The sequence below is a fragment of the Sordaria macrospora genome, chromosome 2 (assembly GCF_033870435.1).
Source record: "Sordaria macrospora chromosome 2, complete sequence".
Lineage (NCBI taxonomy): Eukaryota > Fungi > Ascomycota > Sordariomycetes > Sordariales > Sordariaceae > Sordaria > Sordaria macrospora.
The window spans coordinates 1668430-1695435 of record NC_089372.1 but is presented as its reverse complement, the minus strand read 5'-3'; the positions used below and the strand labels follow the sequence as shown (position 1 = coordinate 1695435).

The 27006-nt window shown below is 46.7% G+C and overlaps 7 protein-coding genes across 7 annotated transcripts; 1 reads left to right on the top strand and 6 right to left on the bottom strand.

Moving 5' to 3' along the window:
- Positions 1-143: 143 nt before the first annotated feature.
- On the bottom strand, positions 144-1199 carry SMAC4_09942 (uncharacterized protein; the record flags this gene model as incomplete). Its single annotated transcript, XM_003342706.1, has 1 exon — positions 144-1199. The coding sequence occupies one exon, from the start codon at positions 1197-1199 to the stop codon at positions 144-146; it is 1056 nt and encodes a 351-aa protein (XP_003342754.1).
- Positions 1200-1624: 425 nt separating this feature from the next.
- SMAC4_13217 (uncharacterized protein) lies at positions 1625-2204 on the bottom strand (the record flags this gene model as incomplete). Its single annotated transcript, XM_003343805.2, has 2 exons — positions 1625-1661; positions 1696-2204. 2 exons carry the CDS (start codon positions 2202-2204, stop codon positions 1625-1627), a joined length of 546 nt encoding a protein of 181 aa, XP_003343853.2.
- A 7198-nt stretch (positions 2205-9402) lies between these two features.
- Positions 9403-11974, top strand: SMAC4_04511 (uncharacterized protein; the record flags this gene model as incomplete). The annotated part of the gene is made up of 6 exons (XM_066090122.1): positions 9403-10780; positions 10851-10941; positions 11005-11109; positions 11169-11412; positions 11488-11868; positions 11941-11974. The coding sequence occupies exons 1-6, from the start codon at positions 10151-10153 to the stop codon at positions 11972-11974; spliced, it is 1485 nt and encodes a 494-aa protein (XP_065946044.1). The 5' UTR covers positions 9403-10150.
- A 74-nt stretch (positions 11975-12048) lies between these two features.
- Positions 12049-13449, bottom strand: SMAC4_04510 (uncharacterized protein). The gene is made up of 5 exons (XM_003343803.2): positions 13069-13449; positions 12832-12905; positions 12566-12747; positions 12432-12465; positions 12049-12356 (listed from the first exon to the last, which is right to left on the bottom strand). Exons 1-5 carry the CDS (start codon positions 13255-13257, stop codon positions 12257-12259), a joined length of 579 nt encoding a protein of 192 aa, XP_003343851.1. The 5' UTR covers positions 13258-13449; the 3' UTR covers positions 12049-12256.
- Positions 13450-13648: 199 nt separating this feature from the next.
- SMAC4_04509 (uncharacterized protein) lies at positions 13649-14787 on the bottom strand. Its single transcript, XM_003343802.2, has 3 exons — positions 14599-14787; positions 14189-14538; positions 13649-14082 (listed from the first exon to the last, which is right to left on the bottom strand). Exons 2-3 carry the CDS (start codon positions 14518-14520, stop codon positions 13887-13889), a joined length of 528 nt encoding a protein of 175 aa, XP_003343850.1. The 5' UTR covers positions 14521-14538; positions 14599-14787; the 3' UTR covers positions 13649-13886.
- A 150-nt stretch (positions 14788-14937) lies between these two features.
- Positions 14938-22337, bottom strand: SMAC4_04508 (uncharacterized protein). The gene is made up of 6 exons (XM_003343801.2): positions 21099-22337; positions 20839-20971; positions 20561-20750; positions 16570-20496; positions 16296-16510; positions 14938-16237 (listed from the first exon to the last, which is right to left on the bottom strand). Exons 1-6 carry the CDS (start codon positions 21231-21233, stop codon positions 16050-16052), a joined length of 4788 nt encoding a protein of 1595 aa, XP_003343849.1. The 5' UTR covers positions 21234-22337; the 3' UTR covers positions 14938-16049.
- A 1675-nt stretch (positions 22338-24012) lies between these two features.
- SMAC4_04507 (uncharacterized protein) lies at positions 24013-26373 on the bottom strand. Its single transcript, XM_003343800.2, has 2 exons — positions 25649-26373; positions 24013-25580 (listed from the first exon to the last, which is right to left on the bottom strand). Exons 1-2 carry the CDS (start codon positions 25936-25938, stop codon positions 24470-24472), a joined length of 1401 nt encoding a protein of 466 aa, XP_003343848.1. The 5' UTR covers positions 25939-26373; the 3' UTR covers positions 24013-24469.
- Positions 26374-27006: the final 633 nt, after the last annotated feature.

Sequence of the window (27006 nt, the reverse complement as noted above, 5' to 3'; positions counted from 1 at the left end):
GTAGTTTCCCCAATGAGCTACGACTTTGAGTCGCTGGTCATCTTTCCCTTCTTCCGCAGCTGCGACCTCCGTGAATGCTACGGGGTCCTGGATCTTGTCTTTCCGTCTGCTGCTTCGTCGGATGATCCTTTTTGTCCAGGGACTTAATTTTCGTCGGGCCTCCCTGAAGGCCCGAAGCCGTTTCCCAATTCCTGGCTGTAGTCGTGGGGAGCGTCCTCCACCTCGGTCTCGTAGCTGTCCAGCAGACTACGTTCCTGCAACCAAGCCAGATGAATGGCTTTTTCGTCCTCGGTATTGTTGTCCGAATAGGCTTGCCTCAAATGCTCGTTGAGTTGTGATTCGTAGTGTCTGGCCTTCGGTCTGATATGCATTGGACAATCGGCCGTCGGGCACCATCCCCAGTGGGGGTCGTTGTTTCCCCATGCGGTACAAGTGTATACATTGAGTGGTCGGACGGTCAGCCTCCGTGGGAATAGCGGGTTTTCCTGTGGTCCGAATGGTCGAAGTCCAAATGCGAACCATTCGTCGATGATGAGGGATCCTTCAGCCCTGCCTCGGCTGTAGGTGCGGGTGACTGGCCTGGGGCGGCCTTGCGCGTCCGTTCTCCTGGTAGGCCAGAAACGGTTGTCCCTCTTCTTTCCGTAGTGTTCGTGGCATCCGTGGGTGACGCACTGAAACCATGGGACGCGGTAGTGTGCAAAGTGAAGGGGATGGAGTTGAGCGGTGTCCCCTGCCACTGGCATGTAGGCTTCCATGTCGTCGGGGAGCTGGTCCCATTTGGCCATGGATTCTCCCTCGATGGTGATCCTACGTTTCCTCCAAAAGTCGTCCCATGTTTCTCCTGCCTGGCTTTTCTGATGGAAGTCGTCCAGCGGGTCCGTCCAACGTCCCATAGCCGAATCGTTAGGGTATGCGAACCTGCAAGGCTGGATGTAATCACCCATGTCTCCTTCGGCAGGTGCCGTGTTAGACAATTGTACAAGCGTGAGGAGTTCACGGTCGACGCTCGCAATGCGGTTGACTGCTTCCCATGTCGGGGGTTGATAGTCTCGAGTGGTAGTTCGTCCCCTGGGAGGGTCCTGGTTGTCCCGTCGGGGGTCCTCGTGATCAGGTCCCGTGGGCGACTGCCACTGATTGTCTGGGTCAGCATCTATAGCGCGGTCGATTGCGTCCTCGAGGTCGTCTTGCCCGTATTCCATGCTGGCGATTTCGACGACTCTTGCTCCTTCTACCGCTGCGGCCTCGGCTTTCTTCCACTTCAGCTGCTTGGGAGCACGGCAGTCTCTCTTCATGTGTCCCTTCTTTCCGCAGTTGAAGCACGCGACCTGAGAGAGGTCACGTTTGCCTTGGCTGGCTTGTGCAGCGTCGATTTCCATGGGTCCGGAGTGAGTGGTTCCGGAGATGTGTGTGCCCCAGGTCCGTTTCTTCTTGGTGTTGTTGTGGTTGCCATTGGACCTGAGAGGAACGAAAGCAGACGTCCTGCCTTTCTTCTCTTGCTCGCGCTGGAACTGGCGATCATCGATGCGGATGGCCTTGTCCATGTAAGCGTCGATGGACTCGGGCCTGTCCTCCTTGTAAAGCTCGTCCTTGACTCTCTCCTTAAGGCCATTATAGAACAGCTGCATCAGCCCGTCGTCGTTGATGTTGCTGCGAAGTGCATCCTGCTTGAAGAGTGCAGCGTAGGCTGAGGCAGACTTGGTTTGTCGGAGATGGGTCAGGCGTTCCTGTGCGCGTCGAGCCTCATCCTTTTCTCCAAAGACTCTGGAGAGTGCCTCGGTGAAGTCGGCATAGGAGTTCAAGACCTTTTTGGTGAAGTCCGTGGCTTGGTCTCCATTTTCGTAGTAGTCTTTGAGGATGGGCTCGAACCAAGTGAGAGCTTTGTCCACGAGTCGGGTTCCTGCGTAGGTTACCTTCTCGAATTCAGACGCAAACTGGTCCTCATAGAAGTGAAGATAGGTCTGCATCTGGATCAAGAATCCTGCGAGGGCGGCCTGCTGGCCGTCGAACTCTCTGGGTGCGGACAACTTAACTCTCTTGCGTTCCTTGGGGGTGCCTTCTCCTGCCTTCGCTCTGGGGGCGCCGGATCCAGCCTGGAGCTGCGCCTCCAGCTGGTTGATGCGGTCCTGCATGACCTTGAGCTGCTGGTTCATGGCAGTGGCGTTCAGGGGTTCACCCTGAATGGAGGTACCGGCGGAGGAAGACATGATGAAGTGAAGATACCTTCAGTACACTATCCGAGATAGGCCAAAGGGAGTAGTCAACGTGTGACGAACGGCAGTCTGATCTGCCTAAGTGGGATAGTTTGAAGGTAAAGACTATCAGTGCTGTTCGGTGAAGCCAAAGGGTTCACAACAAGTATGTGCGTGGTACTGGTCTCAATGAACAATTGTGGTAACTGTGATCTGTTGACTACTGTCGAACTATCTGACAATCTGAGTTCTCCCGTAGTCCCTTTATACCTGCTCGCCCTCTGCGAGATATCTGTCTCCGGATGCTCTTGTCGAGCCCCATAGGTCTATCTACGGTGTGCCTGCGCGCAGTGGTTGAGGTGATCAGTTCTGATCACCTTGAGCAGCTGCGCGCCCTGTCTTGACTAACTGCCTGATCAGTGAACCATCCTGGTAGGACTGATCAGCCTTCCCTGTCTGTGCATCCTGGGTCACGGTTACACTGCCCAGCCTTCTGTGGCTGGTCCCGCCCCGGCGACCTGGTTGGCCCGTGTTCCTCATAAGTTCGTGACATAGATACCCGTGACTAAGCACGTGTAAAAAATCTCTTCCTTGAGCTTAGTAATATTAGTTACGGTATTATTAAGCTAACCAATAAAGGTTCTCGAAATTGGAACCTTAATAAATCTAATTGACCAATCGCTATCTCTTTCACCAAAAATTCTTGGGCTCACAACATCTTACAGGCAGCCGGCCGGCTAATCGGCGAAGAAATCTAATACCACAAGTAAGACCCCTCTTCCTCCACCTCTGAACCCTAAAGATAAGATGAAAGAAGAATCACCTAGCGCATACTCGAGGCAACCGAAGTGAAGATGAGGGGGGGGGGGGGCGCGGAGTCTCAGTATACCAGCCAATCAGAAGTAACGAAGTTCACTAGGACAAAAGGAGATAACAATAAGAACGGACGACAAACATCAAAGCAACCACCGCTCCCCTGGCTCCTATGGTGAGACGAGATGAAAGTTCGGATTTGGGGTTACGGTTTGAAATAAAGAAGCTTAGGATTTTCATCCAGTATTCAACAACACGGTTTTTCCCTTGGACTAAGAAAGGAAGCAGCACCGCTTACTCATTAGGTAGACTATTGTGACGGCTGGCACCATCTGGGCTGTCACATGCCTGCCATCAAGGCTCCCATTCACATAGGTGCTGTTCAATCGGGTCATCCCATTCACGCGTTTGGCTGTCACTGGTTGTCGCCTGTGGTCTGGGTATAAAACCCAGCTCTGGCGGCATCGAGCGTTCTCTTTTGGGATTTCTTCCCTCTTCAGCTTCTTATTCTTAGTCCAAGATAATTAAATCGTACACAACGTGCCCTCTAGGTACGCTGTGACAACTATATAGATAGTTTAGTATGATAAGATAATATATATATTATATTAACCAAGCGTTATTTAATTATTCATTGCTTTGTAGTAATTAGAAGAATTACTTAAGAAATATCATTAGAATATAAATTATATAAAAATAAGAAAATAAATAAAGAGTCGGAATATATTAAAACGCTGAAGTATATAGAAAATTCAATACAGCTTTTAAAGAAAAGAGGATATTATTTAGAATATAGGAAAGGAGGTGAAGAAGGAGATAAAAGAGGAAGTAAAAGAGAAGGTAAAAAAGAGAATAAAGTAAAATATAAGTAATAATATACGGAGAAATGATTTATTTATATAAATAGAAGTATTAATAATCTTTGCTAATCTATTTATACTTTGTAAGAAAACTTACTAGCATAATTATTTTATAACCCGGGCGTAGCTAATTCTAAATTAATTTATAGCTTTAAATACCATAATATACTACTTCTTATGAATTTAATTAATATACATAAGGTAAGAATTAGTATTATTTCTCATTTTTTTCTTTTGAATTAATTTTTGTGACGGCGCGGCTCAACTGCTGGTCAGCATTGCTCCTATGGCTGCATGGTTCTTGACAGTGCATAGTACATTCTTTACGCCGCAGCCATCTTTTGTATTTTAGTTCTTCTTTTTCCTCATCTTTCAATCTTCATTCAATAATAAGGTCTTTGTCGCTTTGTCACATTCCTTCCCTCTATTCGCCGTGACAATTTTTGCTATTATATAAACGATTTGGAATAATAATTAAATTTTAAAAATATAAATCCATAATCCATTACTATATTTTTTTTCAAAAACGTTAAATAAATCCTGAAACTTTTATATGAATACAAATCTTATAATTATTAAATTGAGTTATATTGAAAGCAAGAATAATATAGTTTTAATACTCTTATAACCAATTTAAACTCATATCAGATATCTCCTTTCTGTAAAAGATTCTTAAACTTATATAATTTTAATTTTAATGTTTTTAATTCTTCTAAGTAGAAACTTTTTATATATATAATTTTATTTAGCTATATATATGTTTTTCATAAGAAACTGTTAAACGCTTTTCAAATTGCGTGTTCTCTTTTTATAAAGAAATAAAATATAGAGAAATGAATAGAATTTGGAATCTTTTTATAGGAAAAGAATAGATAATTTGAAAAGTTTTTAACGTTTTTCTATGAAGAAAGAATAAAGACTACGAAAATTAGTTACGTTTAATATAGTAGTTAATAACGTTATTTAGACCAAAACTACTCCAATAAAATACTTCTGACTAGTAATATAATAATAAAAATATATTACTATATTTATATTCAATAAGTTGTTTAAATCTTATATACTTATATTAAATATCGCTGGCCCGTACTAGTGTACTAAGATTTGGGGATTTATAAGTCGAGTAATAATAAATACTACTAGGAAGCCAGCTGGCGTAAATAATAGTGATACTAATAGTCTTATATATTTTATAAATTTTGAACGATACTTCAAGATTTTAAAGCATCATATTAGTAAACGTATAGTATTTTTACTTGGAAAATATGAATTAATTAATGATATATTGATAAATGAAATATAGTAGTATTAGATTTGTATAGTTTAAATATTGTGATAGCAGCCTTGCAGTTGTGCCTTTCAACTGCTATCACAATTACATAAGACCACTTGAGCAACCGAATTACCAGCTTTGGTTACTTGTATCCTTTTGGAACATAGCCCAGTAATGTAGTAGTCTGCCAGCGCCGTGACAAATATAAAATTATGTATAAAAATGATTAAAAAAGGGGGGAAATACTTAAAAGTAAATTAAATACTTTTATATAATGTATTTTCCTTGTATCTATACTCCTGCTACTTATCATTAATAGTCTAGTGTATATTATTACTATAATTGAGCTAAGGTGCCTTGCAAAGAAGAATAGTTTAATAAATTTTGTATTTCAAATTTTTAATAAAAAAGAATTTATCATAAATTTTAAATACGGAACTTCAAAGTAGTAACTTATATAGAAAGCTACTAAATTAAATAATTATAATACTATTATACTTAGAACCTTAGCCGGTTCCTCATAATTAATATTATAGTTCTGTATATAGTTAGTAAATGGTGTATAACTTCTATAGAAATTTGAATTCAGCTCCGAATTCTTGTAATTAAGAATATTTTATATAGTTATTAAATAAATATATCCGTTATGATTAACTAACACTCATAGAAATATATAACTTTAGTGAAAACCTTGCGATTATGTATTTATATTAATATTCAGTAAGAGTAGTCGCTATATTTATACTAGACTTTTACATTTTTCATTCTATATATTCCTATATTTCTCTTTGTAATTTCTTATTTACTGATATTCATTTATTTAATTTTCCTTCATCGCCCCTCTTTTGTTCGACAAGTAATTAGCAGTTTATTTATAATATACTTCTAATTTATCCGATGCTTATTACTAATATAACTACTTCTATTACGCAAATATATAATTTTTGAATATATATATAGTATATTTATAAAGCGATTAGAGCTTTAATGTATTAAAAAAATGATTTTAAACGTTAGAAAATAATACTCCTTTTCATAATAAATACAGATATTAAGACTAAGATTATTCCAAAGCTTAATGTTAGTGGATTCCTTATGTATTTCATTTTCTACTAATTAATTAGAAGAAATATAATCAATTACCTTTAGTAAAGTTTTTAACAGTTAGAAAAAGCTTAATTGTAATATTAAATAAGATAGTATTCAATATTGTTATAATATAAATTATAATAATAATTACCCGTATCTAATAATTGACTATTAATCAATAAAATCTTCTAATATAGGCAAATCTCTTTTATGACTTATACTAATTTTAAACGATATTTATATATAATTTACAGTATTGTTAAGCAACGTATATTTAAATATTCTTTAAAGAATATTCAAATTGAGTTTTATAGAATTACCATTAATACATAGGTTGGTTCTAATTGTATAATATAGAGTTAATATATAGGTATAAAATTATATAAGAATCTTATAACTTATTCATCTTTTAATAATAATAAAATTTAGTTTCTTCAAAAATACTTCATAGTTACTTAATATGACAAGGCCTGTATTCAGGGCTTGGGACAGTAGTTCAATTCAGCTAATAAGCTACTTTGATCTCGAAGGCCTTGTTGATCCTTTTAACCTCCATGAGAAGGTCGGGCCTTAAGGCCTTCTTATATCAAAGAAGGTTGGTACGTACCGAGCCCTATGTGCCAGGCATCGGCGTGAGTCTATCTAGTTCATCTGCCTATAAGTAGATCTTCTAAATGCCAGCCTTCGTCCAGTTGCCCGTCGGTAATTCCGGTCGGTGGTTTAATTAATGAAAGTCGCCGGCGAATGTCCGTGTGACACTCAGTCTAATTAAATATAAAACAGTTAAAATTGACGATATATGTAATATAAATATAGAATTGACGTTTGATTTTATAAGTAAAAAGTAGTAAATTAGAATTAAAGGGGTATATTTCGAAATTTGAAGCAAATTAAGTGATAAATTAGTAATAGAAAGATATTAAAGAGTAATAAGAAAAAGAGGTAGTAGTAAAGCATGATAAAGAAGCGGCGGAGTAAGAGGTTGAATAGAAAGCGGCGGAGTAGAAAGCGACAAAATAAGAGAATAAATAAGAAGCGGTATAATAAAAAAATATCGAAAAGAATAAAATAAAGAGGAGTAAAATAAGAAAGCAGCGAAGTAGGAGAATAAATAAGAAGCGGCGGAATATAAGAATATCGAAAAGGGGTAAAATAAGGAGGAGTAAAATAAAAAAGAGTAAGAAGTAAGTGTCACGGCGCTGGCGGACCACTACATCACTAGGCTATGTTCCAAAAGGATACAAGTAACCGAAGCTGGCAATTCGGTCGCTTAAGTGGTTTATATAGTTGTGATGGCAGTCGAGAGGCACAACTGCAAGGCTGCTATCACAGTAAGTATAGAAATTGGCTTCATACATATTCTATTTTAAAAAAATAGTACAATAAAAATTAAAGTTTCATATGTTACAAATACTTTTAAAGCGTTTATAATTAGTTATAGTTTATTGAAAGCAAATTACCGATATATAAAGGAAATATTGAGATAATATTTGAATACTTATGACGAACGGCAGTCTGATCTGCCTTAATAAGATAGCTGAAGGTAGTAACTATCAGTGCTGTTCGGTGAAGCCAAAAGGTTCACAACAAGTATGCTCGTAATACTGGTCTCGGTGATAATGATCTATTGACTACTGTCGAACTATCTGATAATCTGAGTTCTCCCGTAGTCCCTTTATACCTGCTCGCCCTCTGCGAGATATCTGTTTCTGGATGTCCACGTAGACGTGAATCCCTTAGTGCTAGCTCACTGCCTATGGGCTAGCTTATAGGCAGTGAGCCTAGCTCGTCTCTATAAGCTTGGCTCACCTTCATGAGCCTGGCCTACCTTCATAAGCCTTCCTTCCTTGTCATGGTTACACTGCCTAGCCTTTATGTGGCTGTTGTGTACCGATGGCTTGGTTGGCCCGTGTTCCTTGCTTATGGTTCGTAACAATACTACTTGTTTAATTAAATTTAACTCCGCGGTATATAAACTGTATAAAAATATATATATACATTATATTTCATTGATTTATAGCTTCTTCTACTTTTATTTATTGTTTATTTATAAGTCCTCCTCTCATTCATTCCAAATATAGTAAAAATATTTATTTTATTTAGTTAGAATTTTATTAATATTCAAATAAACTTATTGATACTTAGTTATATTATAAAGATATAGTAATTATTGGTATAATTCGGATTTCAAACTAAATAATACGAAAATGATTTGGAAGTTGATTAGAAATAATTTAAATAAATATATTCTAGGAGCTTTTTAAACCTAGTTTGAAAGTATTTACATAAAATTTAAAAAAGACATAGTAAATCTTGAAAAAATGATTAAAGATGACCATATAAATAGTATTCGTTTAGTTGATTTGTTGTTTTTCTATAGCGAAACTTATAATTATTATAATATAGAGCATATTTTAAAAATATTCTAAAAGTAGTTTAAAAAAGATTAAACAGAAATTAGGGAAAGTCTACCTCTATAGCGAAACTTATTATTCTTTTCTATTGCGAAATTTATTATTTGTTACGAACTTAAGCACGGGTCAACCAAGCCACCGGGACACTGCAGCCACGCGAAGGCTGGGCAGTGTAACCACAGTAGGGAAGGAACTTGTGGGCAGACAAGGACTCACCCGTCGAGCCAGGCTCGCCGGACAAGTCAACTAGTTACCAGATAGTTATGGGATTCACGGATCGTAAGTAGCCGGAGACAAATATCTCGCAAAGGGCGAGCAGGTATAAAGGGACTGCTGGAGAATTTAGATTGTCAGATAGTTCGACAGTAGTCAATTGATCATTATCACCAAGACTAGTATAACGCTACCATACTTGCTGTGAACCTTTTGGCTTTATCGAACGTCTACTGATAGTTATCTACCTTCAGCTATCCTACTTAGGCAGATCAGACTGCCGTTCGTCGCATTATTCTTTCTCCGTGGAAGACAATACAGAGTAAATAATACTATGACTAATAATTAGAACAATAAAGATTCAATTTTGCTAGATTATTACGTTATTTTTATAATATTTTATACCATTCAAGATCCTAACCAGAGCTCTATTAAAGTAACCCCGTACAAATACATATTGTAATAACTGTGTTAAATTTTAATTTTTGTGGGTCGGATCAATTTCATATGTGAATATATAGACTATAGAGTTAGCGAATTTATGTAATAGGGTCGGGTCATTTAACCACTCAATAGCAATGGCTACCAGCAAATAACCCAATCTAAGAAGCTGGCTCTTCCCAGGGGTTTGCTCGCCAGTCGCTGATGCCTTTGCTGCTTGTTAGGGTATGTGAGCCATCACGCCTTCCCTTCGACCAAACAAAGTAACAAATCCCTATCGTGAAACAGCTATCTTTGTGTGTCATTTGCGGTTGAACTTGCCTCGATGATACCAGTTGGCAAGAGGTCCGGAGAGTTTGGCTGCGCAACCTCCTGGTTTTGAAAAAGACGGATTCTTAAGACAAGTTATTCATCGGACGCGATTAGCTGAAGCTGGACTTTTAGACGCGTCTGGTGCGGCTTGTTCACCGATCATCCTCCCGGCTTCATTTCCATTTCTAGTTTATTCACGTATTAGGCATCATTCGTTAAACCACGAGCCATCCCGCTCGCCGCTTCCCGCCTTGCCACCGCAGAGTCTCATTGTTATTCGGAGGAAGCCTGAATTGGATCGCCACTTTGTCTGGACGCATCTTGGAACAAAGAAACCTGCATCTCACTAACACCCCGTGCTGTTCTAATCTGAGACACTTGAAGATGGGGGCCCCAGAAAATAACAAAGGCGGCATGGTCTGTCCCTTTTGCAACTGGGAATCCACAACGACGGACGAATACGCCATTATGCTAGTGTGTTTCTCCTTCCGGCCCGCATTGTTTGGCTGTGAACCTGTTAACTGACTACCTTTTTGACGTTAGCACATGGAGACAAACCATGCCGAGGGAGACTCTCCCTTTGTGGTTGCTGACGAGGCTGCGGCGGCCAATGGCGGTCACATTCCAGAAGCAGAGGAAGAAGGACCTCTTTATATCGAATGTCCAGCGGAAGACTGCGGGGAAGTCCTGCTCGCGGCCGACCTAGACTATCATCTAGAACTCCATACCGCTGAGCAAGGCGGCAGCGCTTCTTCGGAGACTGAGACTGGCAGTCCCGTCATCACCCCTTCCACTCCGTCATCGTCCCCAAAGGTTCAGTCTCCGCCGGAAAAGAGGCCGACCCACACGACGACGCGCACTCCTACCAACCGCTCTTCGACCTCTTCACCTAGACATAGTACTACTTCTTCGAAAACCCGCCGAGGGGAACAAAAGGGCGACCATCACAGCGATAGGAACAGCGATAGGAGTAGGGACAGCAGTAAGAGCAGATCGATATGGCGAGCAATCTTTGGAATCCACCATCACTCCAGTCAATCCTCTGATACGCCCTCCTCGATATCTCCAAATTCTCCAAAGCCTCCAAAGAAGCGCCATAGAGAGAGGATGTCGGAACGACTGGCCGAACGAGCCTCGGAAACAACGGCGCAAGTCGTTAGAGGGACCCGCCTTGGTGTACGTCTTCCTTCTGTTTGCCGGAAACTGCTGTTGCTGGTGAAGCATTGAACTAAACCCGTATTTACAGAAAGCGCAGCTCGGTAAGTACGCGCACGAGGAGCAGATGCCGGATTGGCTTGTCAAACATCTCGAGAAGGGTCTTTATGTGAAGAGTGAAGGTAATGCACTGACCGGAGAACAGGGGAGAACACTTTGAAGCGGACTGCTAACTGAGTATCAAGGCGTTATTCCGGTGCTAGCACAGCTGTTTGAGCGATGTTTTTCGACAAGACGCGCCTTCTTGTGCCACCCAAGCACAAATCATGTGTCAAAGCTTAGAAAAGAAGGTCAGTTTTACCCTTTTTTCTCAAAATTCGCAGTTATGTCAGCTAATATGCATGTCAAGGGGGTTTCTGTGGTTATCGCAACATCCAAATGTTGTCGTCTTACATCATCAACACCAAATACCCAGGCCACCAGCATTTTCGCAACGAAATCCCCTCGATATTTGACATCCAAGAAATGATCGAGACAGCCTGGGACCACGGAATCAACCCTAATGGAAGGGTTGAAACGGGCGGCATCCGCGGTACCAGAAAGTACATCGGGACGCCTGAGGCGCTGGTCATGTTCCGGTTGTTGCAAATACCGTAAGCCCTTCCATACCTCAGCTTACGATCTCCTCCTCTTTCCTGCCTTCAGAAACTTACTCACACCCCGTCTAGTTTCGACGTTCAAGCCTTCAAAGACCCCTCACCAGGCCAATCTGAAAAGGCCCTGCTAGATATGGTCGAGCGGTACTTCCAAGCAGGCACCATTCTCCCCCAAAGCGCCACCACCGAGATACAGAAAGTCTGGCAGACCGACCTGCCGCCAATATACTTCCAGCACGCAGGACATTCGATGACCATCATCGGGCTGGAGCGCGACAAGTCTGGCGCCAGAAATCTAATCGTGTTCGATCCCATGTTCCATGATGCGTCCACCATCACTAGGCTTATTGGGAAGGAGGTGCATCCGCATCCCATGGCGGCGAACATGGCGGTTAATTCTTACCGACGCGGAAGTAAATACCTAGGAAAATATGAGCAGTTTGAGGTCATTAGGTATGTTTACTTCTTTCGAGTCTTCTTGTTCTGGGGGGAATGGCAGCTGACGAGAGACTGTATGTATGCTAGGCTGCTACCACGTCCGGAGATCAAAAAGGCGTAGTACGCCTGGCACGGACGGTACGGATCCGAATCAACCTCTAGTAACAGCTCCCATATGATGCAAAGCAATTCTTCTTTAGCTGGGAACCCTTGGGCATAGCGAATTGCATATATTTTCTTGTTTTCCGGGACTGCATTTCAAGCGGCGTTTTTGTTTACTTGTTCATTCGTTTGTTTTGGCTTTCACAGCCATCATAGCCTTGTCTTCTTGTCGTACCTGTGTTTCTGTGGTATATTTCATACTACTGCCGCCTTATTTTTTTCTTTACTTCCTGGAAAAGTTTCAAGCGGTCATCTCCTTCGCGAACCACTCCTGCAACTTAGCAAGAGCCTTGGCACGGTGAGAAATCTTGTTCTTTTCCGTCTTGTCCATCTCGGCGTATCTACATAGAATTACATTAGTCAAAAGGCTCCGGGGTTCAAACAAAAGCAATTCGACGTGGAATGGTTTAGCTTACGTCTGGCCTTCGTATTCGAAGATGGCGTCCCAACCTGTGATTTTATCAAGTCAGTAAGTGAACATGTTTCTTTTCTCCTTGCCATTGTGACAGGGCCGGTAGGTAGGCAGATGTAGATGCAGATGAAAACATACCAAAGTGAGGAGGACCCCTCGCAGGAACGATCTTGCCGTCGGTGATGCCCTGGAAGAGAATGGGCTCGTGGCCGGGTCCGGCAGAGTAGCCGAAAGTGCAGACGGCCTTGGCCGACTTGTCCTCGTAGGCGGCCAGGAGATTGTTGAGGCCTTCATGGCCGAGATCCTTCATGAACCATTTGCTGCGTTGCGTTGCGTGTGCGTGTAAGTTGAAGTCATGATGTTTTGGTTACTACCTGTGTGTGTGTGGGAGAGAATATTCTTACATATAAGGACCGGGAAGACCCTTCAAGGCATTGAAGCAGAGGCAGGTATCTTCGACGAGGACGGGGCCTTGGACCTAGATGATTCAACCAACCAAACCAGTTTTATGATTAGCCACCATTCATTTTGATTTCCCTCATTTTACAGCCTCTCTATAGATGCCAAATATCAAAAACCCCGTAACACTTTTCATCCCCGAAAAAAAGAATAAAAAATTATGCAGATGATCGAAAACTCACCAAATCAGCAGCCCTCCGGCACTTATCAAGCGTGACCTCCTCCAAAGTTCCCTGAATCTCAAGCAGATCAAGCGCCTGGTTCTCGACCTGGATGGCCGGCTCGAGGATCGCCTTGACTTCGCCGAGCTTGTTGGCGTTGCCGGTGATGAAGTTGACGAGGTGGCGGACTTGGGTAGGGGCGGCGGACATTTTGGGCGGTTTAGTTTGGTTTTTGGGGGGACTGACTGGTTGTGACCTGAGAGTTGAGTGAATGAGTGAGTGAGTTCGTGAAATTAGAAGGCCCGGGTGAAAAAGAGAGAGGGAGAATGTGTGGATGCGTACTTTGAATGGTATGGCATGGAGTAAGAGTCAGGCCGAACGGTGATCGTTTTGGCTTTGGTTTGGTTATTGATGTTACACTACTGCGTATTTGATGGGGTGTAAGATACGCGTTTTGGGGAAAATACTTCAAGGTGCTGGGGTGGCGGGTTAGGTGAATGAAAGCCTCGTTTGTTGCATCACTGCTGGATTGTGTGGGTGAGCCCACTTGTGACGACCAAGTTGAAGTTGAAGAGGTGAGAGAGATAAACCAAAGGGAAACCATTACAATACTGTTTTTGATGAATATCTGCGCGTTCGTGAATGGGAATTTACTGATCCTCCACGAGCTATTTCGGAGATGACGCCTCTTCTATACATATTTCCCTTTCACATCTTTGTAAGAGACCACATCAATCCCGGGTATCAAGACCTCTACATCTTTTCCATCTCCTCTTTGCCCCTCCTCATTTTCTTTTTCCGTTTTCCATTTCCACTCCCAAGCTCAACCTCATCATGTCTTAGGCAGAGCTGTTGTTCTCCTTCCACTGCTTAAACCAAGCCTCGATGCGGTCCACGTTCTCATCCATCTGCTCGGCATTGGTGCTCTGCAGCTCGACAACGATCTCCTCGTCGTACGAGTCGCGCGCCTCCTGCAGGAGAACCTCCATGATTTCCGAGTCGAGGTTTTCCTGGAGCTTAAGCTCGGGGTATTTTCTGTTGTTTTGTGTGTTAGCTTGAAACCGATCCATTCACACAAACGTTTGTATCAGGAACAAAGCAATGCTGAAGGGGGAAGAAGACCAAAAAAAGAAAAACATACCTCTCACTCAACCGGTCATACAACGTGCTAGAATCAACCCTCAAAACCACCACCAGGTCGATCCAGCTCTTGGGGAACAGGTCGCAGGCGTGCCAGTCTATTATGCACCCGCCCTGCTTGACCTCGTCCTCGATGGCGTCGAGAAGCTTGTCCTCGTCGACGATCCAGCTCTGATACTCCTCGTCCCAGCCCTCTTGACACTCCTTGCTCTTGACCACGTCGTTGACGGACAGGTGCTTGAGCCCCGTGCGCTCGGCCAGCAGCTCGCAGTGCGAGGTCTTGCCGACGCCGGGGGTGCCGGTGATGATGATGTTGGGGAGGGTGCGAGACATGGTGATTTTTTCTCTTGTCTGTGGTTGTTCGTCAGTTCTTTTCTAGTTTTATTATCAATTTTCGTTGGCTGCACATACCTGATGCTGTTGCGATGTGAGTTGAGGTCGTGGATCTCAAGGTGACTTTGAAAACGAGGATTGATAATGATGGATGGATCTTTTTCAGCACTATCTTTTTAGTGTAATAACTTGAAATACAGTGGGGTTCCTCTTAAAGACTTCTTCAGTCAAGTGTTTCGCTTTGTGGAATGGGGGCGAGTGAAGGGACCAACAAAACAGAAAGATTTTCTTCATGCAGTTTCGGCCACGTGCGGATTGATTGGCTGTTGCACTGTGCTCAGTTACTGCTTGTCGGTCGGCCCGCTTTGTTGCATATTCCAAGAGACGACGCATACTGCACCACGCACTTGCTGTACCTGTAATTTCCCGATCAGGCTCGCGGAAGATAAACAGACAACGGATGTTAAAAAGAGAGAAAAGAAGACAACAGCGATATTCTAGAATTGTCACTAGTGGGACTCTATGCCTGCAATGCACTGGCTTCTCTTGCATCAACCTATTTACCCTATGTGTACATAGATGATCTATGTTCTCCAGTCTCTTGCTACATTTTCCTGGGTACAGGTCCTCCTCTCTTTCTTCCTTTTCTTTAACCATCTCCCGTTGATTTCTTCCCCGTCCTCTGCAAAGTCTGATTCACGTAGAATGTAATAGGTAATGCCGACTGTTCTCCCGGAACTTACACAAAGGACATATGACTCGAGGAAAATGGTTTGTAATGGTATGATTTGAACAGAAGTAGGTAAAACATCGGCCGATGGTGATAAAAGAACGGAAAGCTAAAGAGAAATGGAAACGAAAATGAAGATAGAAAAAAAACAAAAAAAAAGAAACCGTGAAATTTGAATATGAATTCTCCATAATATCTCTCTCTTCTCCAACAAGCAACCCAAAGCGAATCATCCGAATCTGTCTGATTTGCACGCCACGCCGTGAGCCTTCCTTCCTTCCATCTTCATCTACTATATCAGGGGCAAGATGTTGTTGATGCACGGCTCGATCCTCACACCACCCAACCTTTCCCTAATCTGTCCTACGCTGTCTGATTTTCTCTTTGCCTCCCTCCCTCTCAGTCATGCCTCTTCTCATTCCTCCTCTTCATCTCTAACCAGGTTCCAAATGCAGAATGCACCCTACTCTTTTTGTTGAAACACACAGGACAGAACACCCTACTACAGCAACAATGACAACAACGACAACTCATATGAACAAGAGAAAAATTGATTTGTTTTTAGTCGACAGATTAATACTCAACCAGTCCTACTTCTGGCCCTCATCTTCCTGGTACCGGTCGCAGTAGTCCTTGGTGGCAGTACAGAATCACCCATGATGGAGTTACTGTTTGTCCTCCAGGGATTAAGTATGGTAGAAGTCGGGCTCGGAATCAATGATAACGACAGTGACGGACGAGAGCGAGGTGTGGGTAGTGGTAGAGGTAGAGCGGGTGGTGGTCGCGCTGGTGGTGCAACCTAGGCACTTGCTTGCACGATCTCTTCTTGCCCTTCATCCACCTCTGTCAAGTCGTTCATGCTTTGCGTGTCATAATCTCCGTGTTGGTAGTCGCCCACCTGAGAGCCGAACTCCATCTTCTCTTGCTGAGCGATCGCTTGTTGAGATACAATCTCAGCAAGACGCTTCAGGCGTGGGGTTTGCAGCCCTGTGGTTTCTCGGTCAGTTTCGCATTCACGTTATCCATAAACTCTGATCGAACTCACAGGATGGTGTATAGGTCTCCAGCGCAGTGATCACTCTGGGCTCGGCAATCTCGTACGGGCCACTGTCGTCCATATCGACAGCCTGCAGTAGGAGAACGTCGCTCTTCTCGCTGACGCGAGACGCCACGGCCTTCATGATCTCGCCGTTAATAGGCTGCTCGTAGTCGGCAACCAGGTACTGGTTAAGCAGCTTCTGGATCTGGTTGGGGGATAGCCTGTGGATCACTGTCAGTATGCTTGATACGTCATTTCTCGAGTCAAAAAAGTTACTCACATCCAGCAAATATCTTGGATGATCTCGATATCATTAAGGGTTGCCTTCTTAAGTTGCAAAAGCTTTGTGGCTTGCATGAGATGCTCAAGCTGGAGCGTGCCCTCAGGCATGTCGTGGCTCTTGCACCACTCCTCGATACGAGTGATATTGTAGTTGATCTGCAGGCCACGCTTCCAAGAGAGGAAATTACGGCGCATGAGCAAATCGTTGAACGCGGTGACACCGACGAGCCGGAGCAGCTCGGTGATGGTCTGCGTGATGATTGAGTCCTCAAGGTAATAAGCCTTCATGGCACGGTAGACATTGTTGAGGAGGGACAACAGGTTGTCCATGCTGTAGGCCGGCGCCGTGTTAGACTGCAGGAGCTTGCCAAGGAACCTGTTGTTTTCGTTCGTGACGAAGCCTGGTAGGGACTGCGACTCGATGATGGCGGGGATGATCATTTTGAAGAGCTTCTTCTTGAGAACCTTCATCCAAGTATGGTAGATGTTGAACTCCAAGCTTTCCAAGTCGTGCTTGACGATCTCGAGCAGGCGGTCATACTCGTAATTGTCCGTCTTCTGAGCCTCGTACCAATCTTCCGCGAGGAAGACAAACGAGAGCATTTCATGAACGTTAGAAAGCCAGAAGGCACCGGGGTTGATGGCCTCCTCGCCATCGTGCTGCATCACCTCCTGCTGGATGGATTGCATGACGTTGGCCAGGAAGCGTTCTGACTCCTTGACGAAACCATTGTTCCACATCTCAGAAGTTACTAGGTTGATGAGGTAAGCAGGGAAGAGAACCTCCTTGTCGGAAGGTGGTGGGTTGGTGGAAGGGGAAGGGATCTTGAGGTTACGGATGAGACCCATGGTAACCTCCTCGTTAAGGGCGTCCTCATCAGCAAGAAGGCCTTCAAGCTCGAGCTCGATGCTATCGACGCCAGGAATGAAGGTCGAGCCGGAGAGTGTTGTTTGGCGGTTGAGGCCAGGGACAGCCATGGAAACGGGTCGTGGGTTGTAAGCCATGCTGTACCGATCCATCTCACGAGGTTCGGCACCCGCACTACGCCGCTTAGGCTTCTTGGACGATACCAGGTTGATCAACCCGGTAGGGACCTGAGGAGCAATACCATTGCCGTTCAGGATATCACCATTGATCGGTACTTGCCTCCTTGCCTGCTCGAGAGCCTCCTGAAGGTCAGCCAACTGCTGGCGGAGCGAGTTCTTCTCAGCCTCCTGCCGTTGGCTGTCGATACGAGCAGCGTCGAGCTCTGCGCTGGTAGCGCGCAGGGACTCTCTGAGCTCGCGTTCTTCCTCCTGCATCCTCTTCACGTTCGCCGCAGACTCCTCGAAGCTTGCTTGAAGCTTCTTCATCTCGGCCTCCATCTGCTCCAAACGAGCGGCAGCAATACCGGCCTGGTTGGCCTCGGCTTGCAGCTCCTTGGCACGTGCTTCCAACTGGTTGTGACGATTCCTCCAGGTCGCCACCTGTCCTTCGTAGTTCTCCACCTGAATCCTCAACTCCTTGTTCTGCGTCTTCATGGTTCCCAACGACTGTGTCAATTCCACCACCTTGTTCTCCAGCTTGTACGAAATCTGCTTGAGATCCCGTGCCTCGGCGCGGAGAGCCTTGTAATCCTTACGCGCCGTCTTACCACGCCACAAGCTCTGGACAATGGTAACCTTCCGGCGATAATCCCTCCAGGAGCGGAGCTGCTGCCTCGACCGCCAGTTCCGCTGGATGATAAGCACAGCATTTCCGACCCGCTCCTCCATAATCTGCTTGCGCCGCAAGAAGCCCTTCATGGCGGCTTGAGCGCGAATAACATCGTTCCTGACCTGGAGGAACCTCTTCCTGTCCTTGTAACCACGCCAGACTCTCTGGATTGTAATCGCCGCCTTGGTGGTGCGGCGTTCCTGTGCCGAATTGCGAGCTTTGTTTGCCCTAACCAAGGCTTGGAAATTGACAATGGCACCGCGGGCAGCAAGGTACCTCTTGCGGTAATACTTGGCCTTGAGGTTCTTCTGGATGAGAATCGCGCAGTCGTTGAGTCTGGTGGTGCGCAGGTTTTCCAGGAAAGCGAGCATACCGGCTCTGAAGAAGATCTTGGTGAGACCGAGCTGGTACTTGTCGAGACCCTTGCCGGTGCTAGCGCCAAAGGCCTTGGTCAAGATGGCATTCGCCATCTCTCTGATCTCCGAGGTCCACTGCGTCGATGGTACCAACATGTAATACCGCAACGCGAATTCCTCGTACGTCCATCTTGTGGGATAACCCGCACAACTAATGCGGACAGTTTCTAATACACCGCAGGCGCGGAGCTGACTCAGGACCATGGGTCCTTCGAACTTCCAGGGCTCCTTCGCCTCGTTAGGCTTGATACAACGGATGTAATGGACATCCGTGCCGTTGATTGTGTTCATTAGTTCAATAAGAGAAGACTTGAAGATACCGCCGAGTGTGGGCTTGCGGTTAACAGCCACACCGATTCTCCTTCCGGCGGCGGGCTTCACAGCGTTTGAGCTGGCAGAGGCCAGATCCTTCTCGCGCACCGCAGAAGCAGCGTCCAAGACCGAAACAAGGAAGTGGTTGGTCGATGCGCGCAGAACCGCCATGTGCTCGTCCGGAACGGTATCACGGTTCTTCTCGATGAAGCCGTCCGACTCGTAGGTGACGTCGATGGCATAATGGCAGACGGTGAAAGAAGACTTGCCAAATCGGGGCTTCTTGTAGAACTTGTGCTTGTCGGCAGCGTAGTTGTGGTGCAGCTTAGTAACGAACTGCTCGTCAGAACCCATAGGCAGCCTCGATTCTTCGTCCAGAAGAGACAAGATGCCAAGCTTGCCCTCGATAAGGTCAATGCAGGGCTGGTTGTCAGCAAAGTCAATGAAGGTCCAGTCAATCTGCTCCCTAAGGTATTCCTCCTGCTCCAACTTGAACACATGCTGGTTGAACTCCTGCTGAAGTTTCTCGTTGGCGTAGTTGATACAGAACTGCTCGAACGAGTTCTTGGCGAAATGCTCGAAACCGTAGATATCCAGAACACCGATGAAGGAAACGACCCTGGTAAGGACCTCCTCCGAAGCAAGACTGTGGTTGATGATTTCGACGAGCCAGTCGAACAGACTCGAGTAGATGTACTTGGCGACGGAATCTCGGACAACGATAGCCTGCGCTTGAGTCAAGTTGGATACGATCTTTTCGCCACGAGTGACCAATTGCTTCTTGACGATCCACTTGGCGAATTCCGGAGCGTCGATACCAAGGATCTCGCAGGCCTTGACCAGCGATGACTCGGAAGGATCGAGGGAGCTGTCGTTTCGCATGGCGCCAATCTTGACATTACCCAAGTGGAGGAGACCAGCCAGAAGCTTGAAAATCTCGGTTTGCTGGCCGTCGTCAATACCGATGGTTTTCATGGATGCCTTGGTCGCATTGAACTCGGCCTTGTCATCGACACCATCGATCGTTGGGGTATTACCCTGGTTGAGGTACTCGAACTGTTCAACGGGAAGCAAGCCCAGTTCCTGGCGCTCCTTATCCGACGCACCAGCAACCAGCTGGTAGAAAATGTGGTAATTTCTTTCCTTCAGCGGCTGGAAAACCAACCTCGACCGTTCGAGAAGGTAAGTCCTGATCTTGGCACCGATAATGTTGGTTGCCTTGTCGAACATGATCTCGATGTATTTACCGAATCGCGAGGAGTTGTCGTTTCGTGTCGTCTTTGCGTTACCGAAAGCTTCCATGATTGGGTTCGTAGCCAAGATAGCCTCCTCGGTCTGGCTCATGGACTCGTGTCCACCCTTCTTCACTCGTGTTCCGGGGCTGTCGGGCGATTCTCTTGTCGCGAAGTATCTCATAATGTACTTGGCACTGACTGTCTTACCGGCACCGGACTCACCAGAAACGACAATGGTCTGGTTCTTGCCATCGCGCAACATGTCCCTGTTGTCCTTCAGGTTAGTAATTGCCAGTAATCAAAGTGGCTGGATGGGCAGAGGAACCATACATGAAAGCTTCCTCGGCAATAGCGAAAAGATGGGGAGCTTGGGTTGCTCTTTGCTTCCCGGCATAGACCTGAACCATGCCTGGGACATAGAGAGAGTCAACCCGCGCGAACGGGTTCGTAGCTATTAGAACAATACCCGAGTATGTGTAGATTTCCTTCTGGGCATATCGAAGGCGAATAGCCTGAAGCACTAAGCACAGCACATCCCATCAGCATCGTGTTCTCTGAATGCGCCAGATGGCGGGGCGGATCAACGCAAAGGTATAGCATGTATTTACCAGCAGGCTCGTTAAGATGTGATAGGTTCGTCAAGTCATCGCTGGCTTCGAGCATTGTCGGGTTCATCAAGGGCGGTAGCGACTCATGGCCGCCTGTCTGGAGGGCCTCGAGGGAGACCTCCACGGTCTTGGTCTGTAGGCAGGGTAACACATGTTAGCATCTTGAAGGGCACAAAGCAAAGCCGCAAAAGCACGGAAAGCAAAGGGTAAAAGGCGGAATATGCGGGAACTTGGGGAAACTGAAGCTGTAAGCTACCTACCTCGCCATTCTCGCAGTCGAAAATAAGAGTGACCTTGTTGCCGTCTACCGTCTTCTTGACTACTTCAGAGGCAACCCAACCCTCGGTGGGATCGGGCTGCCAGGCTCGAGTGCCAACATCATAATTCTCCGACATTGGATGCGCTTGTGTCGGGGTATATTCTCGAGGGAGAGAAAGTCGGCGCGAACCTGTGAGTCAGGAGCAAGGGGGGGAAGAGAGATGTTGTAGTCAGATTTGGATGGCTTCAAGAAGCCAGTTCTAGCGGCGGAACGGCCAGCACGGCTAGGGGCGACGTAGGTGGATAGGGATAATAGTGGACCGTGTTTGTTATGGCGGATGCAACGACCGGAATGAAGAATGGTCCAGGATGCTAGTTCGGTCGCGGAAGCTGGGATTCAAAGGGCCGGCGGGAGTGTGGTGCTGGCGGCGAAGACGACATTCACGAAGGAGAATGGAAGAGGGGGGAAAATTAGATACAAAAATAGGGATTGGACGTGGAGCAAAAGATTAAAGAAGTATAGAAGATGTCGCTGTCCTGTGTGTGCTTTGGCAACTGAACGGACCCCAAGCTGACAAACAAGGTCGAAGACGATGTAGGTCTAGGCGAAGTTTTCGAAAGGGGGTTCGGCTCGTGTCGTCGGACCGATGATCTGGATTGGGATGAAACAGCTGAAAGATGTTGATGTTGTTTTTGTTGTTTGCTTTGCTTGCCCAAGGAGGAGCTAGCTAGGTGTTTGGCTGACCGGGAATAGGTCAGGTCCTGTAGGACAAGAAGGTTGTGGAATCCGGTATACACGGGGCGGGCAGGACGGGACTGGAGCGGGGACCCAACACTGCCTTCCTTTGCGGTGGGAAATGGATTCGTCGAGTTCGTCGAGTGGCCGAGTCGAGTTATCTTGACGGTGGCAGCCTGCTCTTCTGTATGGCTGGCGTGTGTAGGAGAAAGCCTGTCGGGCCGGTGTGGTCAACAAGTCAAAAAGTCGGGGTAGGCGAGAAGGCGGGACGACGGGATGTCATTGAAAGTTTAGGGGTAGACGTCCTCCGCTTGTCCACAGCTGAGGTGCCCGGTGATGGCCCCGTCTGATAGAGCACTGGCGGGTCGTGGTGGTGGCAGGCTAACAGAGGTAGCATTGGCGGCCACCGCCCAATTGGGTGCAAGCTGGGCTCGTGCATTAACACGCGGAAGCACGGACTCTTTCGTCTTTTGGGAGCTTGGACTCCATGGAGCCCCTCCAATATGAAATGACGAGCAGGGCTCTCCTTAAAGGGGGCACTAACCAGCACCACAAGAAGATTATGCTTGGAGAATCCCGCGGCTCTGGATGGAAGCTAATGCACGGACAAGGCCGACGAAGAAGAATGGTTGACTGGCAAGTACGGAATAGAGTATGCCTCAGAGCTATGTTTTGCCCTGAGAGGTGTCTTAAAAGGTGACCAGCGGATGTCGACATGTATATACAAGTTGGGTCACAATGTCTAGGCTCTAACTCGAGATGTAAATGACATATGTCCCCATGGATCAATATTCATTATCCCCATGGATACTTGTCAATGGGAGATGTCCTCCGAGACTTCAATCTTTGTTCTCCTACGTTGACTTCTCGAGATGTTAGACTTCCCAACATTCTTCTGCCTCTTTAAATCCCTGGGCGGTGAGTTTCTGATGCTTTCTCTGACAGCTCACAACACCCCTCATCAAGGTAGTATTTCGTTTTCACGCCTCCCCGAAGGGAAGTTTCGAAACTTCCACCTACCGGTCCCTAAATCTCACATTGTTTGCATCGTCCCGTCCGTCCGTTCATTCGTTCGTTCGTTCGATCGATCTGCCGTCTGTCTGAGTTTGACAGCCCCGTCTGCCCGCCTTATTGAAATTTGTTGTTGCATTGATATCTCCGCCTGAAAAGGAGAGAGATGGGCAATCGCAAAATGGGGCATATTGTACCTACACTACATGGCATGGCATGGCGTCTTTCCAGGACTGGTTTGGACTAAACTTTCAGCATTGCATTTGTTTCCTTCTTCTCTTCTTTCTGGAATCTGCAGGGGTAAAAACACCAGGGACTTCAGGGAGGGGAACGCCAAGCTCAAACCCAGCGAATAGGATTTGTGAAAAACGATGGGCATTCGGAACTGCTAGTGCTACGGCCCCACTAACCCCCGTGCGGCCGGCAGTCCGAGTGTCGGGAACTTCAAGAAAAAGGGGGAGGGAGAGGCGGAGCTTTTTGGGTGTTTGTTTGCCGCCGACTCCGCCGTCGCCGTTGCCGTCGCCGCTACCTTTGCTCCGTGGCCGGACTGACGATGGCTGCTATTACCTAATGCAGACGACCGTCAACACCCCGCGCTCGGACGTCATCCACCGATGCGGTGTTGGAGTCAGTCCCCTCCGGCGACGATGACATCCGTGACGATGACTGACATGATACCGTCATGATCTCTTTCTGCTTGTCAACAAGCCATTCTGTTTGAAATTCTCATCAGTTAGAGGTTTGAGCATTACCTTAAGACATATGAACGGCTTATGCCCTTTTCGTTGACTGCTCCACAATCGACACTGGCTATCATGATGCCGTACCTTCCTTCAATCTCGAGATTGAGAAGCCACTGATATGGCTTCATATCTACACGTGTACGGAGCTGGAGAAGTGGGTGCGGTTTGACAAAGTAGTTCGTGCGCATCACCTCATCATCCATCCTATGTGCATCTTTAAGCCCGGGACACCCTGGCTGAATGGCTGCAATCTTTGGTGGAGATGGGAATATTATGCCGTCGCCAAGCGACGGATTGTGAAAGACTCGAAATGATGGAACTCGAATGGTGATAACAGTATATGAAAAAGCCGGCACTTCCGTGCGTGATCACAAAATCGCCATGGACCTCGAGATAATGGAAGATATATCTGTATTATCTAGTAAGTATAGTCGTTGACCGTTGGTTACAACATAATGGATATCGATGCCAGGCGATGAACCCTTTTCCCCATCCTTTTCCAGAATGCATACCATCCGCCTGTCGACGCCTTTGTTGAAAGGCTTTTTTTTCCTGTCCTGTTTTTTATAAGAACCTGCCATGCCGTGTTTTGTGTTCGCGCTCCCAATGACCCAAAAACTTGATGAAATAGAAAAGACTTTAGATGTTGAAACCAGTGCCAGAAACGTCGTCATGCTCGACCCTTTTCCCCTCTTCCTCGGGACGCACAAACACCGGGTGGACACACCGTATAAGAGAGAAAGAGATCATGTTGAAATCGTTAATTTTGCATCCACCCGTCAGACTCCGCGACTCCAGATATCATGTGTTGACCCATAACGGCACCCCAAGGCAACTCCTAGCCCCCCTTTCTTGCCATGTACACCGTTTCGATTCTTTCCATTTAGTAAAGGATGCGGGTGAGGATGCGCGAGCTGAGGGAGTCCAAGTTGTCACGAATATTCTTGATATCATCTTGCTTGACTTCACTAACGTCAGCCATGAGATACGCAATATCGCCCTTGGAATCCGAGATCTGCTTGTCGACGTTGTGTTCGGCGAGAATCTCGTTGACCTTGCGCAGCACACCAGGCACGTTGCGATGGATGTAGATAACGCGAGCGTGGTTAGGCTCATCAAGCGTCAATGAGCGCATGGTAACCTCGGGCACGTTGACACTGCCAGTGGTGACGCCCTGGTTGATGTAGCGCACGAGGGCCTCGGCGACCTCAACACCGATGGCGCGCTGAGCCTCCTCAGTGCTGCCACCAATATGGGGGGTAAGAATGATGTTGTTGAGGCCGCGAAGGTCCTCGCCCCACTGGTTGAGCTCGTTGGTGAAGTAGTCACCGTTAGCGGCGGGCTCGTTGGGGAAGACGTCCAGAGCGGCACCGGCAACCTTGCCGCTGCGCATGGCCTTGATCAGCGCAGGGATATCGACAACAGTACCACGGCTGGCGTTGATGAGGTAGGAGCCGGTCTTCATCTTCTCGAACTGAGCGTTGGAGATCAAGTTCTTGGTCTCGGGAGTCTCAGGAACGTGGAGGCTGACAAAGTCAGCCTCCACAAGAAGAGCCTCGAGAGTAGGCACCTGGCGAGCCGTGCCGATGGCCATCAGGGTAACGACGTCATAGTAGATGACGGTCATGCCCATGGCCTCCGCCAGAACGGACAGCTGCGAGCCAATGTGGCCGTAACCGACAATACCAAGGGTCTTGCCGCGAATCTCCCAGCACTTGGAGCTCACCTTGTTCCAGGTGCCGCGGTGCATCTCGTTGGAGCGGTCGCCCAGCTGGCGGGCGAGGGTGATGATCTCAGCAATCACCAACTCAGCAACACTGCGGGAGTTGGCGAAAGGAGAGTTGAAAACGGCAATACCATGCTGAGCAGCATAGTCCAAGTCAACCTGGTTGGTACCAATGCAGAAGCAGCCGATGACGAGCAAGTTCTTGGCTTCCCGGAGAACATTGGCAGTCAACTTGGTCTTGGAGCGGATGCCAATGACATGAACATCCCTTTGAAGAGTGAGTTAGTCAGGTGTGCTTTTTGTGTTTCTCCGCGGGCTGGAGAGCGTCTTTCTTACTTGATCTTCTCAATGAGCTGGTCCTCAGGAAGCGAGGTCTTGAGGAACTCAACCTGGTAGCCCTGGGCCTTGAGGATCTGCTGACCGGTCTGGTTTACATTCTCGAGGAGCAGGATCTTGATGTCCTCGGTGTTGAAGGGCTTGAGCTGCTTGGGCGCAGAGCGGTGGGCGAGTGCGGACGCCATGAAGCTGGAACTGGAGATGGGGGACTGGAAAGTTGATGGAGAGACGCTGAATTGGGCGGCGGTAGTGTCACCGGTGGGCTGGGCAATTTCTCTGGCAGATGTCATGGTGAAAAGGAGAGAAGAGGAGCAAGGCCGGGGTGGTCTGAAAGGATGAAGCAAAATAATATTGGCCCGTCGTGGCAGAACCGCGGCAACCCAGGGACTCTTTATGAGTCCAAGCTAGGTCTTTCCTTGAATCTCGGGCTCCGTCAATCGGCAAGGGCAAAGCGAACAGATGGAATCCCACCGGGCCGTTTCTGTTTTGATGGAGAGGTGTGGACAGCCAAGTGGACTCCTGTTACCGGACCATTGTGTACCCCAAGGTGCCTTTAGACACCTTGCGTGCGATCCTTGGTGGGGTTTGCGCGGGTTTGGAGGGGGCTGTTACAGCGCTGTACATACATAACACGCGGGCGGCGGGGGTCGCCTTTGACTCATCACACAGGAACCCAAAAACAACACTCACCTACTGGCTGGATTCGGTGGGTAGCTCGACCAAAGGAAAATTTTGACGATGACGCATTGCGCCACTGACATCGTAGAATTCACAAAAGCTCTGCCATGAAGGCACGCGGTTAGTAGTGTAAATAAGCTAACCAGGTTGCGCTTAACATCTATATAAGTAAGGTACCATGAAATGTCTTGCTGTTCATCAATGCGGGCTCTCCGAATGGGTTGCTCTCCCATCTCCCCAGGTTACACCCAATTGGACCCTTTTCCGTCCATCTCAAGAGAGGATGAACTCACGAGAATCACTCAGGCTGAGGACAAAATGAATGGTTATTGTCAGAATGACCTGACATGGCGTTGCAGTCGTCCTTGACTTCCCCGATTCACCATATTCACATGTTGAAATGTTTTGCGTTATTCCACTCGTATCATACGTCTTTCATTATCTTATGTGTTGGGCGCTGAGGTTTTGCAGACGATGCATGAACACCCGGAGACGCCAAGCTTGTGTGTTAGTAAAGACATCAGCAAATTACCCGGAAGGCCAACTCCTTCAGGTCTTCCACGGCTCTCTTTCGTCCGTTTACACCACGCGAGGCTACAGGGGTCGTGACGATTTACATCCATCCGGGGAACCCCCTGGTGAGGTGATCTGCCCTCCGGTGTCATGGTCCACTACATAGG